At 47.5% G+C, this 19,571-nt stretch overlaps 7 protein-coding genes across 7 annotated transcripts; 4 read left to right on the plus strand and 3 right to left on the minus strand.

The window, feature by feature from the left end:
• Positions 1-514: 514 nt before the first annotated feature.
• On the plus strand, positions 515-2,427 carry BDCG_16920 (H+/K+-exchanging ATPase; the record flags this gene model as incomplete). Its single annotated transcript, XM_045426098.1, has 7 exons — positions 515-694; positions 758-785; positions 890-1,434; positions 1,496-1,721; positions 1,814-1,883; positions 1,962-2,043; positions 2,104-2,427. The coding sequence occupies exons 3-7, from the start codon at positions 1,054-1,056 to the stop codon at positions 2,425-2,427; spliced, it is 1,083 nt and encodes a 360-aa protein (XP_045280839.1). The 5' UTR covers positions 515-694; positions 758-785; positions 890-1,053.
• An 8-nt stretch (positions 2,428-2,435) lies between these two features.
• BDCG_16921 (H+/K+-exchanging ATPase) lies at positions 2,436-4,680 on the plus strand (the record flags this gene model as incomplete). The annotated part of the gene is made up of 12 exons (XM_045426099.1): positions 2,436-2,467; positions 2,520-2,805; positions 2,869-2,931; positions 2,993-3,211; positions 3,266-3,449; positions 3,502-3,558; positions 3,615-3,673; positions 3,729-3,739; positions 3,799-3,988; positions 4,082-4,149; positions 4,243-4,315; positions 4,498-4,680. 12 exons carry the CDS (start codon positions 2,436-2,438, stop codon positions 4,678-4,680), a joined length of 1,425 nt encoding a protein of 474 aa, XP_045280840.1.
• Positions 4,681-6,837: 2,157 nt separating this feature from the next.
• Positions 6,838-12,658, plus strand: BDCG_04326 (uncharacterized protein). Its single transcript, XM_045419982.1, has 7 exons — positions 6,838-7,196; positions 7,290-10,623; positions 10,701-10,828; positions 10,888-10,987; positions 11,047-11,188; positions 11,255-11,463; positions 11,528-12,658. The coding sequence occupies exons 2-7, from the start codon at positions 10,423-10,425 to the stop codon at positions 12,095-12,097; spliced, it is 1,350 nt and encodes a 449-aa protein (XP_045276176.1). The 5' UTR covers positions 6,838-7,196; positions 7,290-10,422; the 3' UTR covers positions 12,098-12,658.
• Positions 6,882-8,925, minus strand: BDCG_04325 (uncharacterized protein; the record flags this gene model as incomplete). The annotated part of the gene is made up of 4 exons (XM_045419981.1): positions 6,882-7,972; positions 8,040-8,114; positions 8,179-8,787; positions 8,892-8,925. The coding sequence occupies 4 exons, from the start codon at positions 8,923-8,925 to the stop codon at positions 6,882-6,884; spliced, it is 1,809 nt and encodes a 602-aa protein (XP_045276175.1).
• On the minus strand, positions 12,610-14,334 carry BDCG_04327 (DNA damage response protein Rtt109; the record flags this gene model as incomplete). The annotated part of the gene is made up of 1 exon (XM_045419983.1): positions 12,610-14,334. One exon carries the CDS (start codon positions 14,332-14,334, stop codon positions 12,610-12,612), a length of 1,725 nt encoding a protein of 574 aa, XP_045276177.1.
• A 376-nt stretch (positions 14,335-14,710) lies between these two features.
• Positions 14,711-17,737, plus strand: BDCG_04328 (cupin domain-containing protein). Its single transcript, XM_045419984.1, has one exon. The coding sequence runs from the start codon at positions 16,059-16,061 to the stop codon at positions 16,629-16,631; it is 573 nt and encodes a 190-aa protein (XP_045276178.1). The 5' UTR covers positions 14,711-16,058; the 3' UTR covers positions 16,632-17,737.
• BDCG_04329 (uncharacterized protein) lies at positions 17,338-19,569 on the minus strand. Its single transcript, XM_045419985.1, has 6 exons — positions 19,037-19,569; positions 18,932-18,951; positions 18,800-18,831; positions 18,660-18,721; positions 18,472-18,596; positions 17,338-18,375 (listed from the first exon to the last, which is right to left on the minus strand). The coding sequence occupies exons 1-6, from the start codon at positions 19,214-19,216 to the stop codon at positions 17,787-17,789; spliced, it is 1,008 nt and encodes a 335-aa protein (XP_045276179.1). The 5' UTR covers positions 19,217-19,569; the 3' UTR covers positions 17,338-17,786.
• Between the last annotated feature and the right edge of the window lie 2 nt (positions 19,570-19,571).

A 19,571-nucleotide genomic window follows, 5' to 3' on the forward strand; every position in this document is an offset into this window, starting at 1 on the left:
TGCATTCTATCTAACAACCACTACGATGGGATATTACGTCCGAGAAATTCTTTGCTTTTGTTCCTATCCTTCGTCACATAGTATCAGCTTTCCACAGTGCTTCAGGTCCTTGTCGTATGTTTGTTTTCCCGCTTGGACTATGAGGCATTTATTTTTTGCTCTTCTCCCGCATAGGTGAAGCTCAGCCCCAATGGGTCTCTACAACCTATCCCTTGGTAGCCGGATGTTGCATGCTGTTTTCCCTTGGGGGCAATTTCTGCCTTTTGTATTTCTTATCTTTTGGATGGGAAAGGCCATTCCTATTGCCGAGCTGCACACCTGAAGGATCGGCCGTGATTCAAGGTTCATTATTATCAAATGGGGTGGAAAAGGGGTCCCTTGAGGGCTCGAATATTTTCCGAAACCTGTATGCCATCTATTATAAAAGGACATGCATCGGCCCCTGCTCCTAACATTGTTTTCAATCTTCCTATCCTTGCTATTTGAAATTGTTTTGAACACTTGATACACTACGGAGAATGAGTGACAAGAACGAAGACCCTCGCGTCCGCATTGCGGACGAGACACAACCTTTTTCCAAACCTCCGAGACGTACTCTCCATCGCGCTGTGTCAAGTTCCTCTATGTCAATTCGCAGTACTCACAGTAGAGTGGCAGCTCCAGAGACAGTACTTCCAATTACTTACCGGTCCCTGTTCGTTATTATCCCTGTCTTGCCCGGAGCTCAATCAATCTCATAACAGCATGCACAATTCAGATCGTACAATATCAACGAAGACTCAAAGGCAGGTGAACTGAACAAGAGAGATGCGAAACATATTCGTGGTAAGTCTTAATTTACATCTTAACTTATGATTTTTTCTCTGTTGCCCTATTTAACGAGCAATAGATCTGGAGCAGTTAGATTGGCATTTGCTCTCTGCCGACGAGCTATTCCGAAGATTCTCAACTTCATCCTCTCAGGGGCTCTCTGCTGAACAAGTCGCTCGACGCACATCGGAATATGGGAAAAACCAGCCCACCCCACCGCCGTCCGGCCTGTTTCGAAAGCTCATGGCCTATGTGTTTGGTGGTTTTGGCCTTTTATTGTTTATAGGTTGTATTCTTGTCTTCATCGCATGGAAACCACTCGGAGATCCTCCTGCCCTCGCGAATCTTGCACTTGCTATTGTCCTCGCCTCTGTCTTTGTTATCCAAGCGGCGTTCAATGCCTGGCAGGATTGGTCCTCTTCTAGAGTAATGGCTTCGATTACCACCATGCTTCCAGACGAGTGTATGGTCGTTCGGGAAAACGGGCAGGAGTGGACGACAGCGACCGAACTTGTTCCTGGTGATGTCGTCAAAATAAAACAAGGAAACAAACTCCCATCAGACTTGCGTTTTATTGAGGTGTCGTCCGATGCCAAGTTTGATCGTTCAATCCTTACTGGTAAAGTCATACCCAAAATTCCATGATTGCCTATTTGTAATTCTAATTAATGAAATTGTAGGGGAGTCTGAACCTGCTCAGGGGACTGTTGATTCTACGGACAAAAACTATCTCGAAACACGTAATATCGGACTTCAGGGCACCCACTGTGTTTCTGGTAGCGCAACAGGTGTTTGTGTCGCTACAGGAGACAATACAGTGTTTGGACGAATAGCTCAACTGGCCAATAAACCTCGACACGAATTCACCCCATTGCAGAAGAAAATACTGCGCTTTGTCTTGGTTATCGTTGGTATTATTATTACTGTAGTTGTACTAGTTGTAGTCTTGTGGCAAGTTCCCTTAGTTCTTCTTCGTACGATTTCTATACTAACGGCTATCTAGGGCTGCCTAGTTGCGGAGAGATCATACTGATTGGATCAATCTCCCCCTTCTTATTGTCAGCTGCGTCTCGGTGGGAATTGCCTTCGTACCGGAAGGGCTTCCTGTTGCTGTCGCCTTGAGCCTCACCATCGGAGCAAATATTATGAAGAAAAATAAAATCCCTCGCAACGGTCGAAACTCTTGGCTCTGTTTCCGTCATCTGCACAGATAAAACTGGAAATTTAACGAAGGTAGGCGGATCCTCGAACTTTAGTTGTTTTTTGATATCTTCTAATATATTGTGCTTCTAGAATGAGATGTTTGTGACTGATTGTTACACTGGTGCGGAGGAATACACCGAAGAAGCTGCGCGTATAGCTAACCACGGGAGGGAAGAGACCGACGTCTCATTTGGTAGCTCAATGAATCAGCTACGTAGAGTAGGAGGTTTGCGCAATGCAGCGGAGTTTGATACGTCAACACTCAGCTATCCACCTGACAAAATGAAAATGTATGGTGATCCGACAGATCAAGCTATTCTGCGTTTCTCAGAATCATTGGGATCCGTCAATAGGCTACGAAGTGATACGAAAAAGGTTTTGAGCTCGCCTTCAACAGCCGGAACAAATCCATGATTCGTATAATGCACTCGTTGCATGCAGATGTTGAAGATATGTACGTAACACTACTTTGGTATGGTTTAACATCACCAACTAACCTGTCTTAGGCTTTATATTAAAGGGGCGCCAGATGTCCTGATTCCGAGATGCAGCAGTGTAGTTCAAAAGGATGGCACCGTTAAGCCCCTTTCGAGCGTGGATTTAACACACATCGAATCGGTCAAGAACAAATGGTCACTCATGGGCAAACGCGTAATTCTTGTTGCGCAAAAAACACTTAGGCCAAGTGCTGACCACCTGCTGTCGTCCTCAAATACCGAAAAAGCTGTGGTGAGAGAAGCTAAGGAGGGTTTGACTTTCGTGGGACTTCTTGGTCTAATAATAGATCCAATTGTAAGAACTTGATGTTCTATCCATGGTCTATATTCGCAACATTCTCACTCTTTTAACAAACAGAGAGACGAGATACCTAGTGTCATTCAAACACTACGTACTGCTGGCATTCGCTTAATGATGGTAGTATTTCCCATGTCTCTATTGTTAGACATATTCGGGGCATATCTGACATACATAATAATAGGTGACAGGAGACTTCAAACTTACTGCGCACTCAATCGCTATTGACTGTGGAATTATAAAAACTACTCGACCTCTTATTCACGGAGCCACAGAGCTCGATCGTGATTTCGTATTTTCACCAGAGAAGTTGCAAAACTTTCGGTCAATTGTTATAAGTGGTCCTGAGCTGATAACTCTCAATGAAAACCAATGGGAACAACTCTGCAACTACCAGGAAATCGTTTTCGCGCGTACCACACCAGAACAGAAGCTTCGAATTGTTAAAGAATTCTAGGCACGTGAGAATATCGTAGCTATGACAGGCGATGGTGTCAATGATGCCCCGGCCTTGAAGGAAGCCCATGTGGGTGTTGCTCTTGGTAGTGGTTCCGATATTGCTATAGAGGCAGAGGACATGGTGCTACTGGATTCCTTTGCTGCAATTGTTGAAGCTGTTAAATATGGGCGTGTGGTCTTTGGTAAGTTCGGGCAGTTCTATTTCCTTTGAAGACAAACCGCTAATGGGTGTAGATAACTTGAAAAAGACTATTCTCTACCTTCTTCCGGCTGGCAGCTTTAGCGAGTTTTGTAAGTATTCCCCACGGAAAGCTATATTTTGATTCTCCACTGACGTTGTATACTAGGGCCGGTTATGGCGAATGTCGCTCTTGGTGTTCCGCAGGTTCTGTCTTCATTTCTAATGGTATGCTTCAGAGATTCCGCAAAAGCTTTCCCTCGCTAATTAATGATAACATCAGATTATCATCTGGTGAGCCCAGGTATACCTGTGATATCTAAACTCTGGTCTAGGATATTGATATAAAACAGTCTCTTTACGGACGCTGCTGGTGCCATCACCCTGGCATACGAGAAGCCGGAAGCTGATGTGCTCCTTCGACCACCCCGTGTTCCAAGGAAGGATCGCCTGGTGAACACCAAGCTCATACTCCATGCCTATGGATTTGTCGGCGTCTATGAATGCGCCCTTTCTTTTATCATGGCATTTTGGTATATGGAGGTATGTCGCGCAACACCTATTCGACTCATTCAACTGATAACCTGAAAATGAATTTCGTACTGAAACCATTCCCCATTTCTTGCATGTCTGTAGAGACGGGGTATTCCTTTTAGCGCCCTGGCGCTGAAATACGGCAATTTAGCTCCCGAATACGACCCCAAGTACGTTGTCGAGATAACCAATAAGGCCTCCTCGATCTAGTTCGTCAATTTGGTGGTGATGCAATTTTTTAACCTCCTCACCGTCCGCACCAGGCGTCTAAGCATCTTCCAGCAGCCACCAATTTTCAAAAAGCAGTCCAAGAACCCATCCATCTTTATAGCCATGGTATGGGCCTTGTGTAACTATAGTGTTCATATGTACGTTCTTTTCTTTTCTTTTCTTTTTTTTTTTTTTGCTTCGAATCCCTCTTCCCCCTTGGCCTAACCCCGACCGTTTCCCTTAACCTCATATTGTTATCCTTGCGCCTTTGGTTCCATAAAACTCTAAAAGATCGCTTACAGTAGTAGGCCCACCAACAAAATTCAGTCTGTTATATCCCGGGCCTCCAAAACACCGTCGCAACCACAACAGTGCCGGCAGAGTACTTTGCCCTCCCGGTTGCTTTTGGTCTTGCTCTCCTTTTCTTGGACGAAGCTAGAAATTACAGTGTCCGGCGCTGGCCGAAAGGGCTTCTTGCGAAGATTGCCTAGTAAGGGAGATTTGGATTGATATGTTTGCAGCACAGAAGAGGGGTGGGTGGTGGACGCGGCGAAATTAGTTTGATACGCTGATTTATTTAGATAGGTGGCAAGAGTTACATATCTATTTAACTATAGAATTTGGGGGTTATTGACGATTACATGCTTGGTTTATGCGTAGCCATCTCAGCTGGTTAAACGCGACTATTGATTTCAGTTCCCCCCTGAGATATTGCTGTTCCTCTTGAGAACGGTGTTGGAGTTATCATATTAGAAGGTTGGGATGAAGACCAGAAGAACACTTATCCTATTAAATTGCTAGCTTTTTGCGGCGTCTCGTGGAGATCTGCACATGCGCTCTTTGTCAAGAAATCGGGTTCAAGACTTGACAATAATACTAAACCTAACAACTACCGGCGCCACTTCAACTCTTCAAAATACGTCATGGTCCCCAAGGACTCGGGATCCAGGTGTCTTCTATTTCCCAAGAATTTTTGCTTCGTTTCACCACCTTGGTTTGACCCATATCTGAAGTTCCGGCGCGGATTGGGCAATATCAAGGCAATAATAAAAAGTCAGGACCATCCTAGCATCAAGAGTAGGTACGTACGCTAATTGTCCCTCACGGCCAGACGATGAGATTGTGAAGAGGAAGCTCGCTGGTCGCGCGCCCCGCCGAAGGCTCTCAAACAAGTTGAAACGTCGTTAGGTTCAGAAGGGACTCCGCCAGGATGGATACAGTTCAACTAAAAAAGGCGCCTTCAACTCACTCCACATCAAACCATGCAAGCTTCAACCTTCGCAAATCGCAATACGCTGTAAGCGCTCCTATGGCAGATCAGTGCTCTAAGATAACCCTAAAGACGCCTCACCACGCTAACCGCCAAATATTGCGCATGTTTCCTCCCCCAGGTCGGCTTCAGCCTGCCGTGTGAGCATGGAATACGAATAATGAATATTCAAATACTTGAGTCGAATACTAGATCATGTGAAATATTGAGATAATAATGGATGATTGGTTGATTGATTTGCTTACGGCAGTCACGTGTCTCACAGATTATAATCCACACCACAACCTCCGACATATACTCCGTACTCCGTACGGAGTACTGTATGGCGCTTTAGTAATTGAGAATCTGACCACTCCCGGGCGCCAGCAGTAGGCAAGCCACCACTACGCTGTATAAGAATGGGTACTGAGCGCAGCTGGCGAGGAGTCAGCCGTTTTATTGGCTTTGTGGCCTAGTGGTTACAGCCCGGACCCGGCAGCTTGTAACCACGACAGTAGCATTTTCCCAGATATTAGAAGAAAAAAAAAAAGTGTCACCACCCTTGGTGTAGCATCTGTAATTGCATGACTTTTGAAATGAGCTCATTCCAATTCTTGTTCACTACATAAGGGCTTTCATGAGACTAAATACACGGTAGGCTTACTGACCTCATATACGGCATCATTCTCTTCACCTTCATAGCACCGTTCCCCCTATCTTGAGATTCGACATCAGATTAACATATACCCAGCCCACTACTATATATAATACATCAAAATAACTGTCTACCAGGCAATTTAACAGTGTGCTTTTATGGCTTGATGGTTATTAAAACTCACAAAGTACTTGGCAAACTAGGCAAGAAAGGGGATTCAACTGGGTGGAGATTTCGTGCCAGAATTCTTGCAAAATCCGCCTCCTAGCTTCAGGTTCAGCCACGTAGCTCGTGCGCCGTGTTCGCACATAAGCAGCGTAGATTCTTTCTTGCTGTGAGAGTCTTAAAAAAGGGTTGAGAGTAGTTAGCTTGAGAGCTGCATGACAGTGATAATAAACATGTGAATGCACTATTGATAATCAAGCATGGTGTATATACTGGATTTTTAGAGATGATGAGAAAATAAACGAGAAAGGGTGTGAAAGGAGTTAAGTGTGAAAATAAAACAACATTGGAGCCGCAACGGCGGCCTTTCGCAAGCTAGACATACCAACGCAGGTTCCGCGCGTTGCTCGGGTTGGCTGGGTGCTGCTGATGCATGCTATTGATATTTGCTACTCTCGGGGGTTGGTCTGATACGGCCCGGCCCCACAGCCAGAACTCGGCCCGGAGTCAACCGCAACGTCACGCTAGGCTGCAAATGGAAAGCCTCGCGCGTCGTCCAATGTCCATCCAATCTGTCCACCCACCTCGAGGCATCGAGGTCCCTTGCATGTCCTAACGCAGCGCTAAATGACACTTTTAGCTTTTGCGTACTTTCGTTGCCACTCATCATTGAGATTCCGATAATCCTCAGGACCATATGGATCCCACATCTCCGCCATAAGCCCTCTCTTCCGGCGCGGTTCGAGCCCCATGTCGCGCATCAGCATGTCAAGGTACGGTACTGCATCGAAGATAAAGCTGGGAGCTTTATCGCCCCAGTCCGTGGGATACCGCCATTTGCCAAATCGGTTATGCAGCACTGTCTGATACCGTAGTGCGCGCATCTTTTCTTCGTCGCCGATCGCCGCCGCGGGATCATTCGCCAGGAGCCCAGAGAAGTAGGCGCTGACCCACAGACCCTGTAGATGCGCCGTGATGATGTTGCTGAAGTTGCTGACCATACCGACAACTGCCACATCGCGGAGCTTCAGGAAACGCTCCGACGGCGGTACGATGAAGTGATGCAGCATATAGGGCGTCAGCGGCGTCCAGGGCGTTATTTCATCCTTTGTGTCGATCCCCTCCTGAGATGTCAGCGGGACGTAATTCTTGTTCCAGACTGGCTGGTCTTTGAGCCGCGGATAGCGCTCGAAAATCTCTTTGTCAGCACGTTCGATGAGATCAAGTTGGTTTGCGAGGTCTTCTGCTGGGGCGTCCGAGGAACGGGCGTGCGGGAGTCCTATCTCCTTATCGATTCCCTCAGGAAGGAACTTCATGGGTGGCACATGTTTCCATCCGGTAACGGCGAGGAAGGCATCTGATTCCAGCTCTGTACCGTCGGTCAGATGCACCTTACCAGGGCTCAGGCGGTGTACTTCACCCACGTGGATCGAGATTTTGTCGCCATTCCTGATCATGTCGAAAAAGTCAGTGTCATAGTTGAAGATGCTGAAGCTGGTCCCTGTGAACATGGGGTGAGTCCATGGCTTTAGTTTCGCGGTTTCTGGGTGTTTGTCGAATTCCCCGAGTGCTATTACATCTCCGCCAAGTACGTTCCAAAACCCGTTGACGATGGCTCGGCCGATAGCAGTGCCGTGGAGGAAGTTGCGGATGCCACTGTAACCACCCGCTTCACTGAAAATGCAGGGGCTAAACCAGGTCAGGACGCGTACATCTATGTAAAGATATTAGCACAATACTGTAGAAAGCCTTGAGGTGATGCGCGCAGGTTCCACACGTACTTGCGAGCTTTTCTATCCATTTCTTCAGTGGCGTCACAAACGGGGGTGACATCCAACATGGCCCACGTCCACTTGCTAATATTCTCATGTTAGTCGTCCGGATTAATCAGTCAATCTTATTGCAGTACATAGCACATACCCCGGATTACCCAATTGACTTTCACCCCCGCCGTGGCATAAGCATACGCCGCGTCCCAAGCCGACTTGGTAGCACCCAAAATTGTAACAGACTTCGCTGTTTCCAAAGTATCTCTATTCAGCATGAAATGCTTATTATGGAATATTGGCCCGCCGAATGTCTCCTGGCCGTCAAAATGCGGCAAGAATGCCTCAGAAGTCATCCCCGTCGCGAGAATGAGCCGGCGCACAAAAACCTGCGACTCTTCCTGCTTCGAATTTACAACGGTCAATATCCAACCTCCGGCACCCGTGTCCTGGTGCTCTGCCACGATGACCTTGGTCTGGAGACGGATCAGGTCAGTAATACCAAACTTGGCCGCGTATGCCTTGAGATACGCATTGATGACTTCTCCAGGGATATGTTGGCGTGGTTTAACACCAAATGTCTCTGTGTCCATAGGGAAATCTGGATATTCGTACGTCCCGAAGAGATTGTTGCTCTTCAGAAGCGGGTATAAGCGTTTGTCGCCCCATGTTCCCCCAAGTGAGGATTCGGATTCGAAGATAGCTAGAGAATCGTCCGGATTTGTGCAGTGATACTGCTTTGCGGCACCCAGGCCATACCACCCTGCATGACAAAAAAAATTGTTCAGCGCGGTCTTCAACCACGTCCATCGGAAACAAAACCAAGGGAGTTCGCTTCTAGTTAGGGTCAAATAGAAGTGTGCTTACCGGCGCCTACAACCGCGCAGTCAAGCGTCTCCATCATTGGGCCAGTGTTGGCCGCGGCACGGTCGTTCAGATAGCCTCTTTAATGACAAAGGCGTTGTGTCCCAGGGTCTGCCAGCTGAAAGGAACTTGTCAGTATAGAAAAGTTGGAAGAGCTGAAGAATCAGGGACGTCGTGGCAGCAAGAGTATTCTCTGGTAACACGACACTGACACCAAAAACTGCCAAGGAGAAAGTCTCATGAGATGACCTTGGTCTGGCCGGTCGGTATGGTATGCAGGTCTTCACCAACTGTATCCAGAGCGGTGGGCTCCTTCCAATTAGCCAGCAGGGAGTGTTTCGTCCCTGAGCTAATAGAGCTAATGGGATTGAACCCACGACTAGTCCAGTGGTCCTTGGAAGCTTGACAACCGCGAATCAGTCAACGGTCACTGCAACGGCCAGGGATGATGGAACGGGAAATGCACCAAGTCAGCGATAATCCATGCGGATACAACAGCATAATCAGTCGACTGGCATCCACAGACCAAAAGCGCCCACAGTCCTCAAATCCAAAGACATTGTCTTATCCTTCTGTCTTGCCGTGATTTTCAACCCCTGTAGGCTCGGTGGGTCAAACAGCGCCTAGCACAAGCGTGGCACCACCTGGCTAATTTTGTGCGGCATATCCTTGTAGAAACTACCTGACGGATGTAACAAACAGCAGTGCTAACAGCCACTTCCAGTTAGTGCTATACAGAACTATGCAGCGGAAACGGCCAGCCTTCCGCCGTCTCGCAAGGTGAGGTGGTTCTCTGTGCAGGGATGCCAATTTGACAAACCGCTGTGGGCCAGGACAAAAAACTCCATGTGCTGTGACAAGGGATAATCATTATCACTCACTCACAAGAATACAGAGTAATAATTGTGAAAGTTGTGCGGTCCGTCTTTGCATATGCCACCCATTATTGCCGCATTTTCATGAATAAAACAACTGACCCGATCAAAGATGGGAATTGCTACGCCGTATATGTGTATTTGTTTATTTATTTTTTTTGCCACTTATCTGCTTGTTTTTCTAATCCGTGCGGACATACTCGTCAGATCAACTGGCCCCCAGGCCTATTCCATTCCCCCCCCTTTTCCTCCCCCACACCCACCCGTGTAAGAATTGAGTTTGAGTTTTTGAGAGGCCATCAAAAACTAGGTTCGCGTGGCGTGAGCCGGGCTAAAATACTTGGTTTTATTAACTCCTCGTGGACCTACCATGAGGAACCGAAAACTGCTCTCGCTGACTTTTGTGTCGATCATAACTGCAAAGAAATTCCATCCTGCCAGAGGGAGATTTCACAGTTCCTGAAATGTTTCTGATGAGTGATTGATCAATTGAGAACAGTGACAAAGGGCAGTGCATATCAATTTTGGCAGGAAATAAAGTAGGAACACTGCGGCCTCCCTCATTATCTCTTCCTCTGGCTGTGTATGTTCGTCACCCCTCTGCCCTAATGCATTTATGCAAGTAACGAAATTTCTTCCTTCTGCAACCTCTAAACGTCATGTCGCTACCTCCTCCATCTGATCCCGCTGCTGCTGCCGCTGCTGCTGCGGCAGAAGCAGCCTTCCATAGCTTTTCCACTGAAGCCTGGACCCTCCTCGCGGTTGCAATTCTGGTGACTGGTATTAGGACATATGCCCGGGTGACCGCTGTCGGGTTCAAAGGCCTTCAACCGGACGATTACCTGGTTTTGGTCGGAGCTGTATGTTTTCTCGCCTCTAAAGCTCGTAATTCGCTTATTTCTCCATGTATTCAATAGCTAATGTCCGTCTACAACAGACATTCTACACTATTGAAACTGCTCTCGCATATTCTGTCGGAAATGTAGCCAAAGGGCTTGCCAACAATGGCATGACGGACGAACAGCGGGCGGCTCTGTCCCCTGGCAGTCCAGAGCACCGCCTAAGGTAAGTGACCTAACTAAATCACTAGCAGACAACTCAAACGGGACTCATATTCTGTGCAGAGTTATAGGCTCCAAAATCCAGATATGCGGGTGGACGTCCTATGGGATATTGCTATGGTCGCTCAAAGCGTCGCTGCTGGTGCTTTACATGAGATTGACGGTACGAGCCTCCGAGGTACATTCACCAGTTCTTGCGTCTGACTCGAAGAAAAATAATAGCTTGGCTTAAATCGCTCGTACCGGATCCGAATATACATTGGTTTTGGCTTCATCGTCGCCAGTTGGGTCGCTGTGGTTCTGAATCTCTTCCTTGCATGCCGCCCTTTCCACAAAAACTGGCAGATATATCCAGATCCTGGAAGTATGGAGTTCCTTCAGACTCAAGAAAAACACCCAAGCGGCTGACTTATCGATTTACTCTTGCCAGACGTTTGTCAACCCGCCATTTCGAACCAGATCATTTGGGTCTTCCTCGGGCTCAACGTTACCACAGATATGTACCTGCTTAGCATACCGATTCCCATGCTTTGGCAATCGAGTATCAAACCCCTGAAGAAAGTAGGGTTGACAATCCTATTTAGCGGAGGATTGCTCGTCATGGCCTGCGCCGTCCTGCGAGTTGTAATGATCGTAATAGTAAGTCGATATTCTCGCCGGACAAGATATTTCGGAAATCCGGTACTCTGACATACGAAAATAGGATCCAGTCAATGGCGCACAGTCAGCCGGGTCATGGGCCGTCCGCGAAACTTTCGTTGCGGTAGTAACAACGAATTTGCCAATGATTTTCCCCCTCATGAAGCGCTGGTTATCTAGTGTCTTTGGTTCCCTAATCACTTCAATGCGCTCGAGTAAGAGGACGGGCAACGAAACACCAAAGGACCTGCGCACTTTTGGTGGTAGTAGCGGCTTTAATAGCAGCAATAGACGGGGCCGCGGCCCTCCTACTGCAAACCCTATCCCGAATACAACGTTCAGCGAGAGCGAGGAGAGGATTATAGAGGAGTACAACATGCAGGAGATGAAAAACAATAAAAATAGGAGCACCAATGGGAATGCGGATTCGACCCAGCGGTACAACGGCAATGATAATAAGATCCAGAAACGTATCGACTTCACAGTTGTTTCCGAGGATGGTTCCAGCGACGGTCAACGTGCCTCTCCTGGGAATCATGATAATGGAAGGTTGCATAATGGTTTCGACTTTTCCGGCGGTGCAGCGACGAGCGGCTTCCGCACCGGCGATCGTGCCAATACGAGGAATTTTTAATGAGATTATTTTTTTTGGTCCGTTTATCTGTCATAATTCGTACATAGTGTCAGGTATGCGAAAAGGGGCGAATGGCGTTGGTTATACCTTTTGCTTTTTGTTTTGTTGCGCTTGCGTACGTTCTGGTGGCACACTTTTATGATAGACTTTTTTCCAGGAAACAATGTATAAGAATGCATTGTTGATAGCATAGTGATCCGTTGGCATGCCGAATGTCCACAAAGCTTGGTACATGCGCTGACAATTGGTAGACGTAGGCGTCGGATATGCGCTTATGGGTTTGATTTAGTACCTGGGCCCTAGCCAGTGAACAGAGTGGCACTGGCAATAATCCTTGTCAATGTTGACTTGCCAACCCGAGGAACTCATTCCACTCTCTTTCTTGTTCAACCACCCAGATTGATTTGTCTATAGCCGGAAAGGCCACCCCTAAAAAATAAAAGGGAAGCGAAACAATATGTTGCAAGATGTCACAAATAATAGTGCAATAAGAATCATAAAAATAAATCACTTTAAAATTCTCCTCGTTTCTTCTTTTTCCTAATTATAGTTGCATCGAGAACGTTAATCGTTGGAGTCGTCATTGGCAGGCTGCTACTTGTTGATGGCTGTTCCCTGTCATTATTGCATTCAAACGTAGCCGCGACGGAAGAACGGTCAGCGTCCAAGCCATCCGCGCCTGGAATGCCAGTATCTCCAGCATCCTTTTTCCGCTTCCTGATCAATCCTCCACTTAACAGGTTCGAGGCGTCTGCAGGTTGTGGTGTGGATTTTTCAACAGACTGGGGTTCACATTCCCCAACCACCTTTTCTCCATGATCGTTTCGACCAATTATGGTGGAGAGCTTAAGAATCCAAGAGTTAGTGCTTTCGATGGCTGCTTTCTCGTTGTCAAAGTCGAGTTCAACGAGCAGGTTCATAAGATCGTGGTAATCTTTGTCGTTCAATTTTATTTCATCAGTGGAATTTTCGACAGAAGCGGGGCTGGTTGAGTTTGTTGGTGGATCTCTAGCCATGACATCATTTTTTGGCAGCGACCTTACAGTACTTTCTTTCCGCTCATGGGTTTGGCACTCTTCTGTAGTCGAGTTCCTAACTTGCCCAGTCTGCTTTGAATCTAAAACTAAAGACGGTGCGATTTCCGCTTTGGCAGTGGCATTGTTACTAGACGTTGAGTTGATGTTGGGGGTGGTTTGATCGTTTTCAGATGCTGAGGACACCATTGGAACAGAGTTTAAAAGTCCAGGAGGATTTATGACCACCCATAAGAACCCAACCAATCTTCCAGAAGAGCACTCTTGTCTGTAGGCCATCATCTCCCAGAATTGATCTATGGTCTTGATACTGCGCCATTGTCCGGTGCTTGTGTCATTCGTAATATCAGAGACTTCGTCATCGAGGTCCAAAAGGAAACGCGCTTTCGGGTCATCTGGAAAACGTGGGACTTGGCAACGGGGCGGTGCGGTTTGCGATCCACATATTTGATGTAGGGGATATGAATTGAGCCAGCGCGGTCGGGTCTGGAGATCCAATTTTGTAGATGGAGGGAAGAAGGTCCTGGTCTCGAACTTGTCGCAACCTGGTACAATTAGATACGCCGTTGCTGATGTGGTCTTCGATTCAGTATCCCGGTTCTTCTCCTCTTCTGCTATGTGACCATTCACATCGACCTTTGCCTCAGGTTCGTGGCGTCTAAGGATGGGGTCCACCACGCGGCACCACCATTTGACCAACCCTCGATCATCTAAAATGTGTTTTCCCGGATTCTCTACACTGCCCGGAAAGAGGTATTGGTTCTGTGCGCGAGCAAAAAGAGAGAGAACAAGTCTAATACCGGGTCTCTGAAGCGCTGAAAGAAGATGCGATAGGAACGTAGTTGAAATACTACGCATCAACGATTTCGCAGTTGGTGGAAGTTTCAGCCGGTACAGATATCCAGTTGAATCGGCCTTGGAAACAAACACGGTGGTGAGGTTCGCAGTAGTAAAAACCAATATCTCGATTGCGAAGATAAACAGTTCGCCGCGATTGTCCACCTTGCCATCCTCAGGCACATCTTGCTGGATCGAGACTGTAAGGAAATGGTTTTCACAAGTTGTGGGCTCATCAGTTTGGCCAGGCGGGGCAGAGAAAAGGGCGGAACACGGCGCCGGACTGGTGCCCAGATGGCGGGCAATGAGCTCTACATCTTTTGGAGTTGATTGAGCGAGAGCTGCTCTCAGACTAGAGGAGAGCATGGAGTTGATACATGAACAAGGGTGCGCCAAGACACCTCAAAGGGGCCCTGCGCAGCCGCAGCTCCTGTAGAATAGATGAATTAATTTTGCTATGGCATATACATCACGCGGGTTGCTATAGATCCCTTTTCTGACAGATATTTGCCTGTATATTGTTGGCTTTTTGACCAGGAAACAACAGATGTAGTTGCGATGTTGAAGGGAGCTCCATTATATAATCAAAAAGGGCGCCGCTACAAATAATTTAGTGGATTACCACGTGATATGCGTGCTAGGATATTATATTATCCGATTAACCGACGATCCCAATCGAGATAGTCAGGTGACAGGACGCTTAACCCAATTGGTGACTATAAGCATTTACTTCTTCTGACATCAAAAACAACCTCACCGTCGCCATCAAACGGAGCTGGACGACAGACTGCAAACTCTTCACCCTGTGAAAAGGCGAAATGTGGAGTGGGAGACCTACAATGAAATCTTATTCACGCCTGCCTCATTGTCAAGTTATTGATGCACCGCATACTTTTGGGAGAATGCATCAGGAGCCGTGCGGCCGCGTGGACTGTACAATGCGGACTGACTCCCGAAAGAGAAAAAAGACTGCAAATGGACTCTACTGGCATTTCTATAGTGGAAAGTGGAAGGCAAGAAAGGGAGACTGACTATTCTTGTCAATCCGGATCGAGCAAAATTGTCACGAATTACAATCCCCGCTAACAAAGTTTGCGCGGTGCCTATTTCTGGTAGTCAATAACATCCATGGATGAAACACTCACCGTTGCTTTTTATTTTCGGGGCTATTTCGTGCTTCATGCCCCGCGCGTGTGGCCTTGTCTACCTGCTCGAAGAGGAACTTATTCCGGCCTTCCATCCTTGCGTGACTGTCATTTAAGTAAGTAACCCTAAGTAAGTAACCCTAAGGTTTCGTGATTTTGGCCGATTTCTCCTAGTGTATTTTGAGATCGAGGGTATTCATGTCAGGGTTCACCACCCTTTTGGAAGTGATCCTCTTTTGCCCTAGATTTCGTTTGCTGGCGCCTGTTGAAGGTACTGTACAGCCGTGTTGCTCTCCGTACTACTGATGGCTGCGATAAAGACTGTCCTCGCAGCTGGGACTTGCCATGCCTTTCTTGTTCTGCACAACACACTTCCTAGCGGTCGGAGCTTATTATCCTACCCAGGCATTCTCGCGCCCGTCTAAAACGGCTGGATATACTCAATGAAGGGTATCTACCCAGGCATGACGTTCACACGGCAGATCAATACGTTCCTGGGCCAGGAAATGCCAAAGCTCCGTTTACCCGGGTTCGGCAGTTCCCACTGTCGACAAGAGTCATTGCAGGAGGCGCAATTCATTGATAGCCTCTTTTGCCTGATGCCCTTTGGATCGGCTACTTTATTTGCGGGAAGTGTCCGATCCTATCGCTTGGATCGCATCCTCGATGTCATATTCCAGGGCAAGGAAAACGAAAGAACGGATGGACAAAAAAGTAACCATCCTTATATATACCTTACTCTTTAGCCCCCTCCTCTACCACGACATAACCCCATTACCCATCTTCCCTGAAATTCTCCGCCCGACTCTCCTCAGGGAGAATTTTATCAAATTGACCATCCCATCCCCCCTGTTCTGATTACGAAGTGAACGACCACCCTATCCGCGGCCAAACAGTTTTCTCAACGCCGTCATTCTCCCATCTCCAATTCCCATAGCTTCCACTATGTTTTATCCGCTGATTCGACGTGTCGTCACCGGCCATAGCCCATCTGGTAAAGCCATCATCGACTCAGACACCCTACTAGCACCATACGACCCGTTATCTGCAGATTGCTCTCGCGGCACGGCAGACAAACTCGCTTTTACGACAATATGGCGCACCGAGTCCTCCCCCGCCAAAGTCGATGGCCCGTGGACAGATTTTAACGGTTCCCAAATCCCTCTCGCCGATTCCGTCGGCACTATCATTCGCATTGTGGACTTCCCCCCCGGACCAGGGTTCATGCACCGAACTGTCAGCATAGACTTCGGCGTCGTGCTCGCGGGTGAGGTCGTGCTGGAGCTTGACAACGGGATCAAGACGACTTTGAAGAAGGACGACATCGTAGTTCAGCGCAGCACTATACATGCCTGGTCCAACTTGACGCCTGAGCCTGCACGTATGCTCTTTGCCATGTTGCCTGCCGAACCAGTTAAAATCGGCAACCAGGTTCTCGAGGCCACGGTGATCCCGTCGCCTTTTGGCGCGTCGTCCTCTACCCCCAACGGATCTTCTGCCCGTAATGCACCTTCTTGATGTATACGAGTGAAACTGTTGTTTTTGATTGGTGTTTTCGTTTATCTTGATGAATTCCTCTGACCGAAGGTCCCTAATGTAGACTTCTTTGACATGAAATTCTAATTTTTATTTTAAATCCTCTCTCATACCTTCCCAGTTTCAGGAATGAATTACTCCTTTTGTACAGCTTAATCTCCAGCCAGTCGCCTTTAGATTTATGATAATCCGCTATCCGAGCTTTTTCTAACGGCTACCCACGCCCGCACTTATTGGAGCAACTCGAAGCTAATAGTAAGAAGACATTTGTTAAGGACGGGCTCATTCTCCAACTACGAGGGAACTATAGCCACGAAATGATACGATGTCCAATTATTTCCCCTTTTTCCTCCTTAATCTAAGCCTCCAATTTTCTTTCTTTCTTTCTTCTTTTCCCCTCGGTTATGCGCCTGTCCCTGCCTTCCGTCGAGTCCTACAGAGACATCATGGGGTATCACAAACAACCCCCCCGTGGTTGTGCAGAACACTGCGTCAGCCATCCCACATGTATCTTGCTGTGCCACCATAACTCTTATGGAATCATTATTTCCAAAAACGTGGCCTCATATCCCCATCTCATGCTTCTGATAGTCCCCCAATGCAGGAAGTATAGTACATGCCGAGTTTTTTTCTCGTCCGCTGGCTGTTTATGGACATGTCTGTGTCCGCCGCTGCTTGATGCAAGTGCCCAGGAACTAATTCCCACGTGTGAATGATCTGGGAAAGGAAGTTATTTGTTTTTCTAATACTGGTAAAATAGTTTATGGCAGGAAACAAAAAAGGCTGCTTTAAATGAATTAGATGAGCATAGGGGATCCTGTGATTCTATCCTGTAAAAGGTACAAGGCGATGTATAGTCTGTATACCTGAGTCTCCATACGTAAGGTCAAAAAATGTGAACCCGGACTCAGCCCTAGAGGGCTGTCTAGATCCCAAACACGAAAGTGAAGAAAGGAAGAGAGCGATACAAAACACAAACTAAACGAAGACATCAATCTCATAATGGTGTATTAATATCTACCGAACCGGGCAAAAACGAAGAAAGAGCACAAACAAAGGAAAAGAAAGGAAAAAAAAAAAAAAAAAAAAAAAAAAAAAAAAAAAAAAAAAAAAACCCAAACCAAACCAAACCAAATTCTAAAAATACCCCTGAACCCCCTCCAGATCATCAGCATTCAGCAACGCAGCCCCCTCCCTCAACAGCGTTCTCCACACCTCGTTCCGCTCGCGCACCGGCCAGCTAGGCGTGCCCCAATACCTAGCACCAATCCCCTTCTTCTTTGCCGCCCCAATCTGTTCCCTCAGAGTTTCTAATTGCTCGCTATTCAACCAGGATGACTCCTTCTCCCCGTCCTCTTGCCCGCCTTCCGCGGGAGGCAGAACAATACCATCCGCACCAATGGCAGCCACAAAGTTCGTAGACGCTATGGGTGATATATATTTTGTTATCTCCGGAGAACCCTCCTTGTCGAGAGTAGCTAAGGGGCCGTCGTAGAAGTAATCGCGGTCAGGGACGGGCCCGACGAGGCTCAGGGGTGTATTACCCGTGCCGATGACGGTGACGGGTCCTGTGGTTAGGGTATCGTTTTTGCGGAGGGTGGTTAGGTAGTTTGAGGCGCGGAGGGGTTCGAGGGCTGCGACTACGTGTGGCCAGGTCTCGGGGCCGGAGGTTTTCACGTCGATGAAGAGATAGAGGGTTTGGAAGGGATCCGTGTCGTAGACACCACTGGATTTGCATGTTAGAGCTAGGATTAGGATTGAAATAGAAGATATATCACTATGTACTGTGTGTAAGGCGGAGGTAAACTAGGGGTGGACTAACTTTCTAGTTTCTTCTTTTATGTAAGGATTGCGCGGGTTCTGCCGGCGGAGGACATCCATTATTGGGCCTATGTAAAGCGATTGGAGGGTGCGGGTCTTAGTTAGCGATGATAGGTCATGGCCAACCTGTTTGGTAGATTGTCAGTAGGTTATACATCAAAAACAAGGAGCGGGGATGGGTGAACGAACGAGCAGCATGTCATCCTCTAGCCAGACATCTGCCTCAATTGAGATACAGCCGGCGGAAAGAGCTTCAATGTTAGTGAAATTGTCAGCTTATAATCATTTCCTATATTTATATAGCGAAAGATCATTGACTATCCGCGTACCAGAATAGAAGGGCAGGTCTCTCCAGTAGTCACTGTTGCAGGCACAGTCGCGTCAGTAAAATATTTGCGAAGGCTCCCCAGGTAAACTCGAGGCGCAATCAACAACAGCGTAAACTCGCAAGAAAAGCATACTTGTGCGAATGTACCGGGATCTATATAAGGTAGAAAATGGACTAGAAGTTAGTTGAGACGCAATTGGAAGACATAAAGAAAAAAGAAAAGAGGAAAAACACGTACCGGGATGATGCCCCTGGTCAGGTCAGTCGGATACTCATACAAGGGACTCTGATCTGTGTTTTTGAGGATATTCTGCAGTATTGGCGATATAGGAGCAGCATCGACTAGACGGATAAGATCGAATGCCCCCAAAGCGAAAGCAAGGGCTGCAGCGGCGTAGGATGCTAGTGGGAGCTGCATCGCTGTGGTGGTGTGGTTGGGGTTTTTGGGGGGGGGGGGGGGGGAGCGCGGGGAATGGGGGCGGCTTCGACGGCTATGACGGGGACATCTAGAGTACTCCGTAGTAATTGCGTAACTAACTCTCTAATTATCTAAACGGGAACGAGGGGTTGTAACGAAGGTAAGAAACCGAAGAATAAATGTTGCCGTGGAGTTGGACTCGCTTTTATCAAGTACTCTGACTTTGATATATTATTATCCGGATGTCATGGGAGTTCTGCCCCGTGCTTTCTTCCCAGCCCTGCGATTGGAGAGCCGAGCACTGTGGGCCGTCCCGAGCGATGTATGTATACGGGCCGTTCAAGGGACCGATAGG

Source organism: Blastomyces dermatitidis (assembly GCF_000003525.1).
Source record: "Blastomyces dermatitidis ER-3 genomic scaffold supercont1.4, whole genome shotgun sequence".
NCBI lineage: Eukaryota > Fungi > Ascomycota > Eurotiomycetes > Onygenales > Ajellomycetaceae > Blastomyces > Blastomyces dermatitidis.

Bases quoted from the DNA above. Each gene is read 5' to 3' on its own strand.
- BDCG_04329 (XM_045419985.1), bottom strand. From the start codon at position 19,216: ATGCAGCTCCCACTAGCATCCTACGCCGCTGCAGCCCTTGCTTTCGCT. The intron at 18,952-19,036 runs GTACGTGTTTTT...TACCTTATATAG, and splicing joins TGACCAGGGGCATCATCCCG to ATCCCGGTACATTCGCACAA. The intron at 18,722-18,799 runs GTACGCGGATAG...CTAACATTGAAG, and splicing joins AGACCTGCCCTTCTATTCTG to CTCTTTCCGCCGGCTGTATC.
- BDCG_04328 (XM_045419984.1), top strand. From the start codon at position 16,059: ATGTTTTATCCGCTGATTCGACGTGTCGTCACCGGCCATAGCCCATCT.
- BDCG_04326 (XM_045419982.1), top strand. From the start codon at position 10,423: ATGTCGCTACCTCCTCCATCTGATCCCGCTGCTGCTGCCGCTGCTGCT. The intron at 10,624-10,700 runs GTATGTTTTCTC...CGTCTACAACAG, and splicing joins ACCTGGTTTTGGTCGGAGCT to ACATTCTACACTATTGAAAC. The intron at 11,189-11,254 runs GTATGGAGTTCC...TACTCTTGCCAG, and splicing joins GATATATCCAGATCCTGGAA to ACGTTTGTCAACCCGCCATT.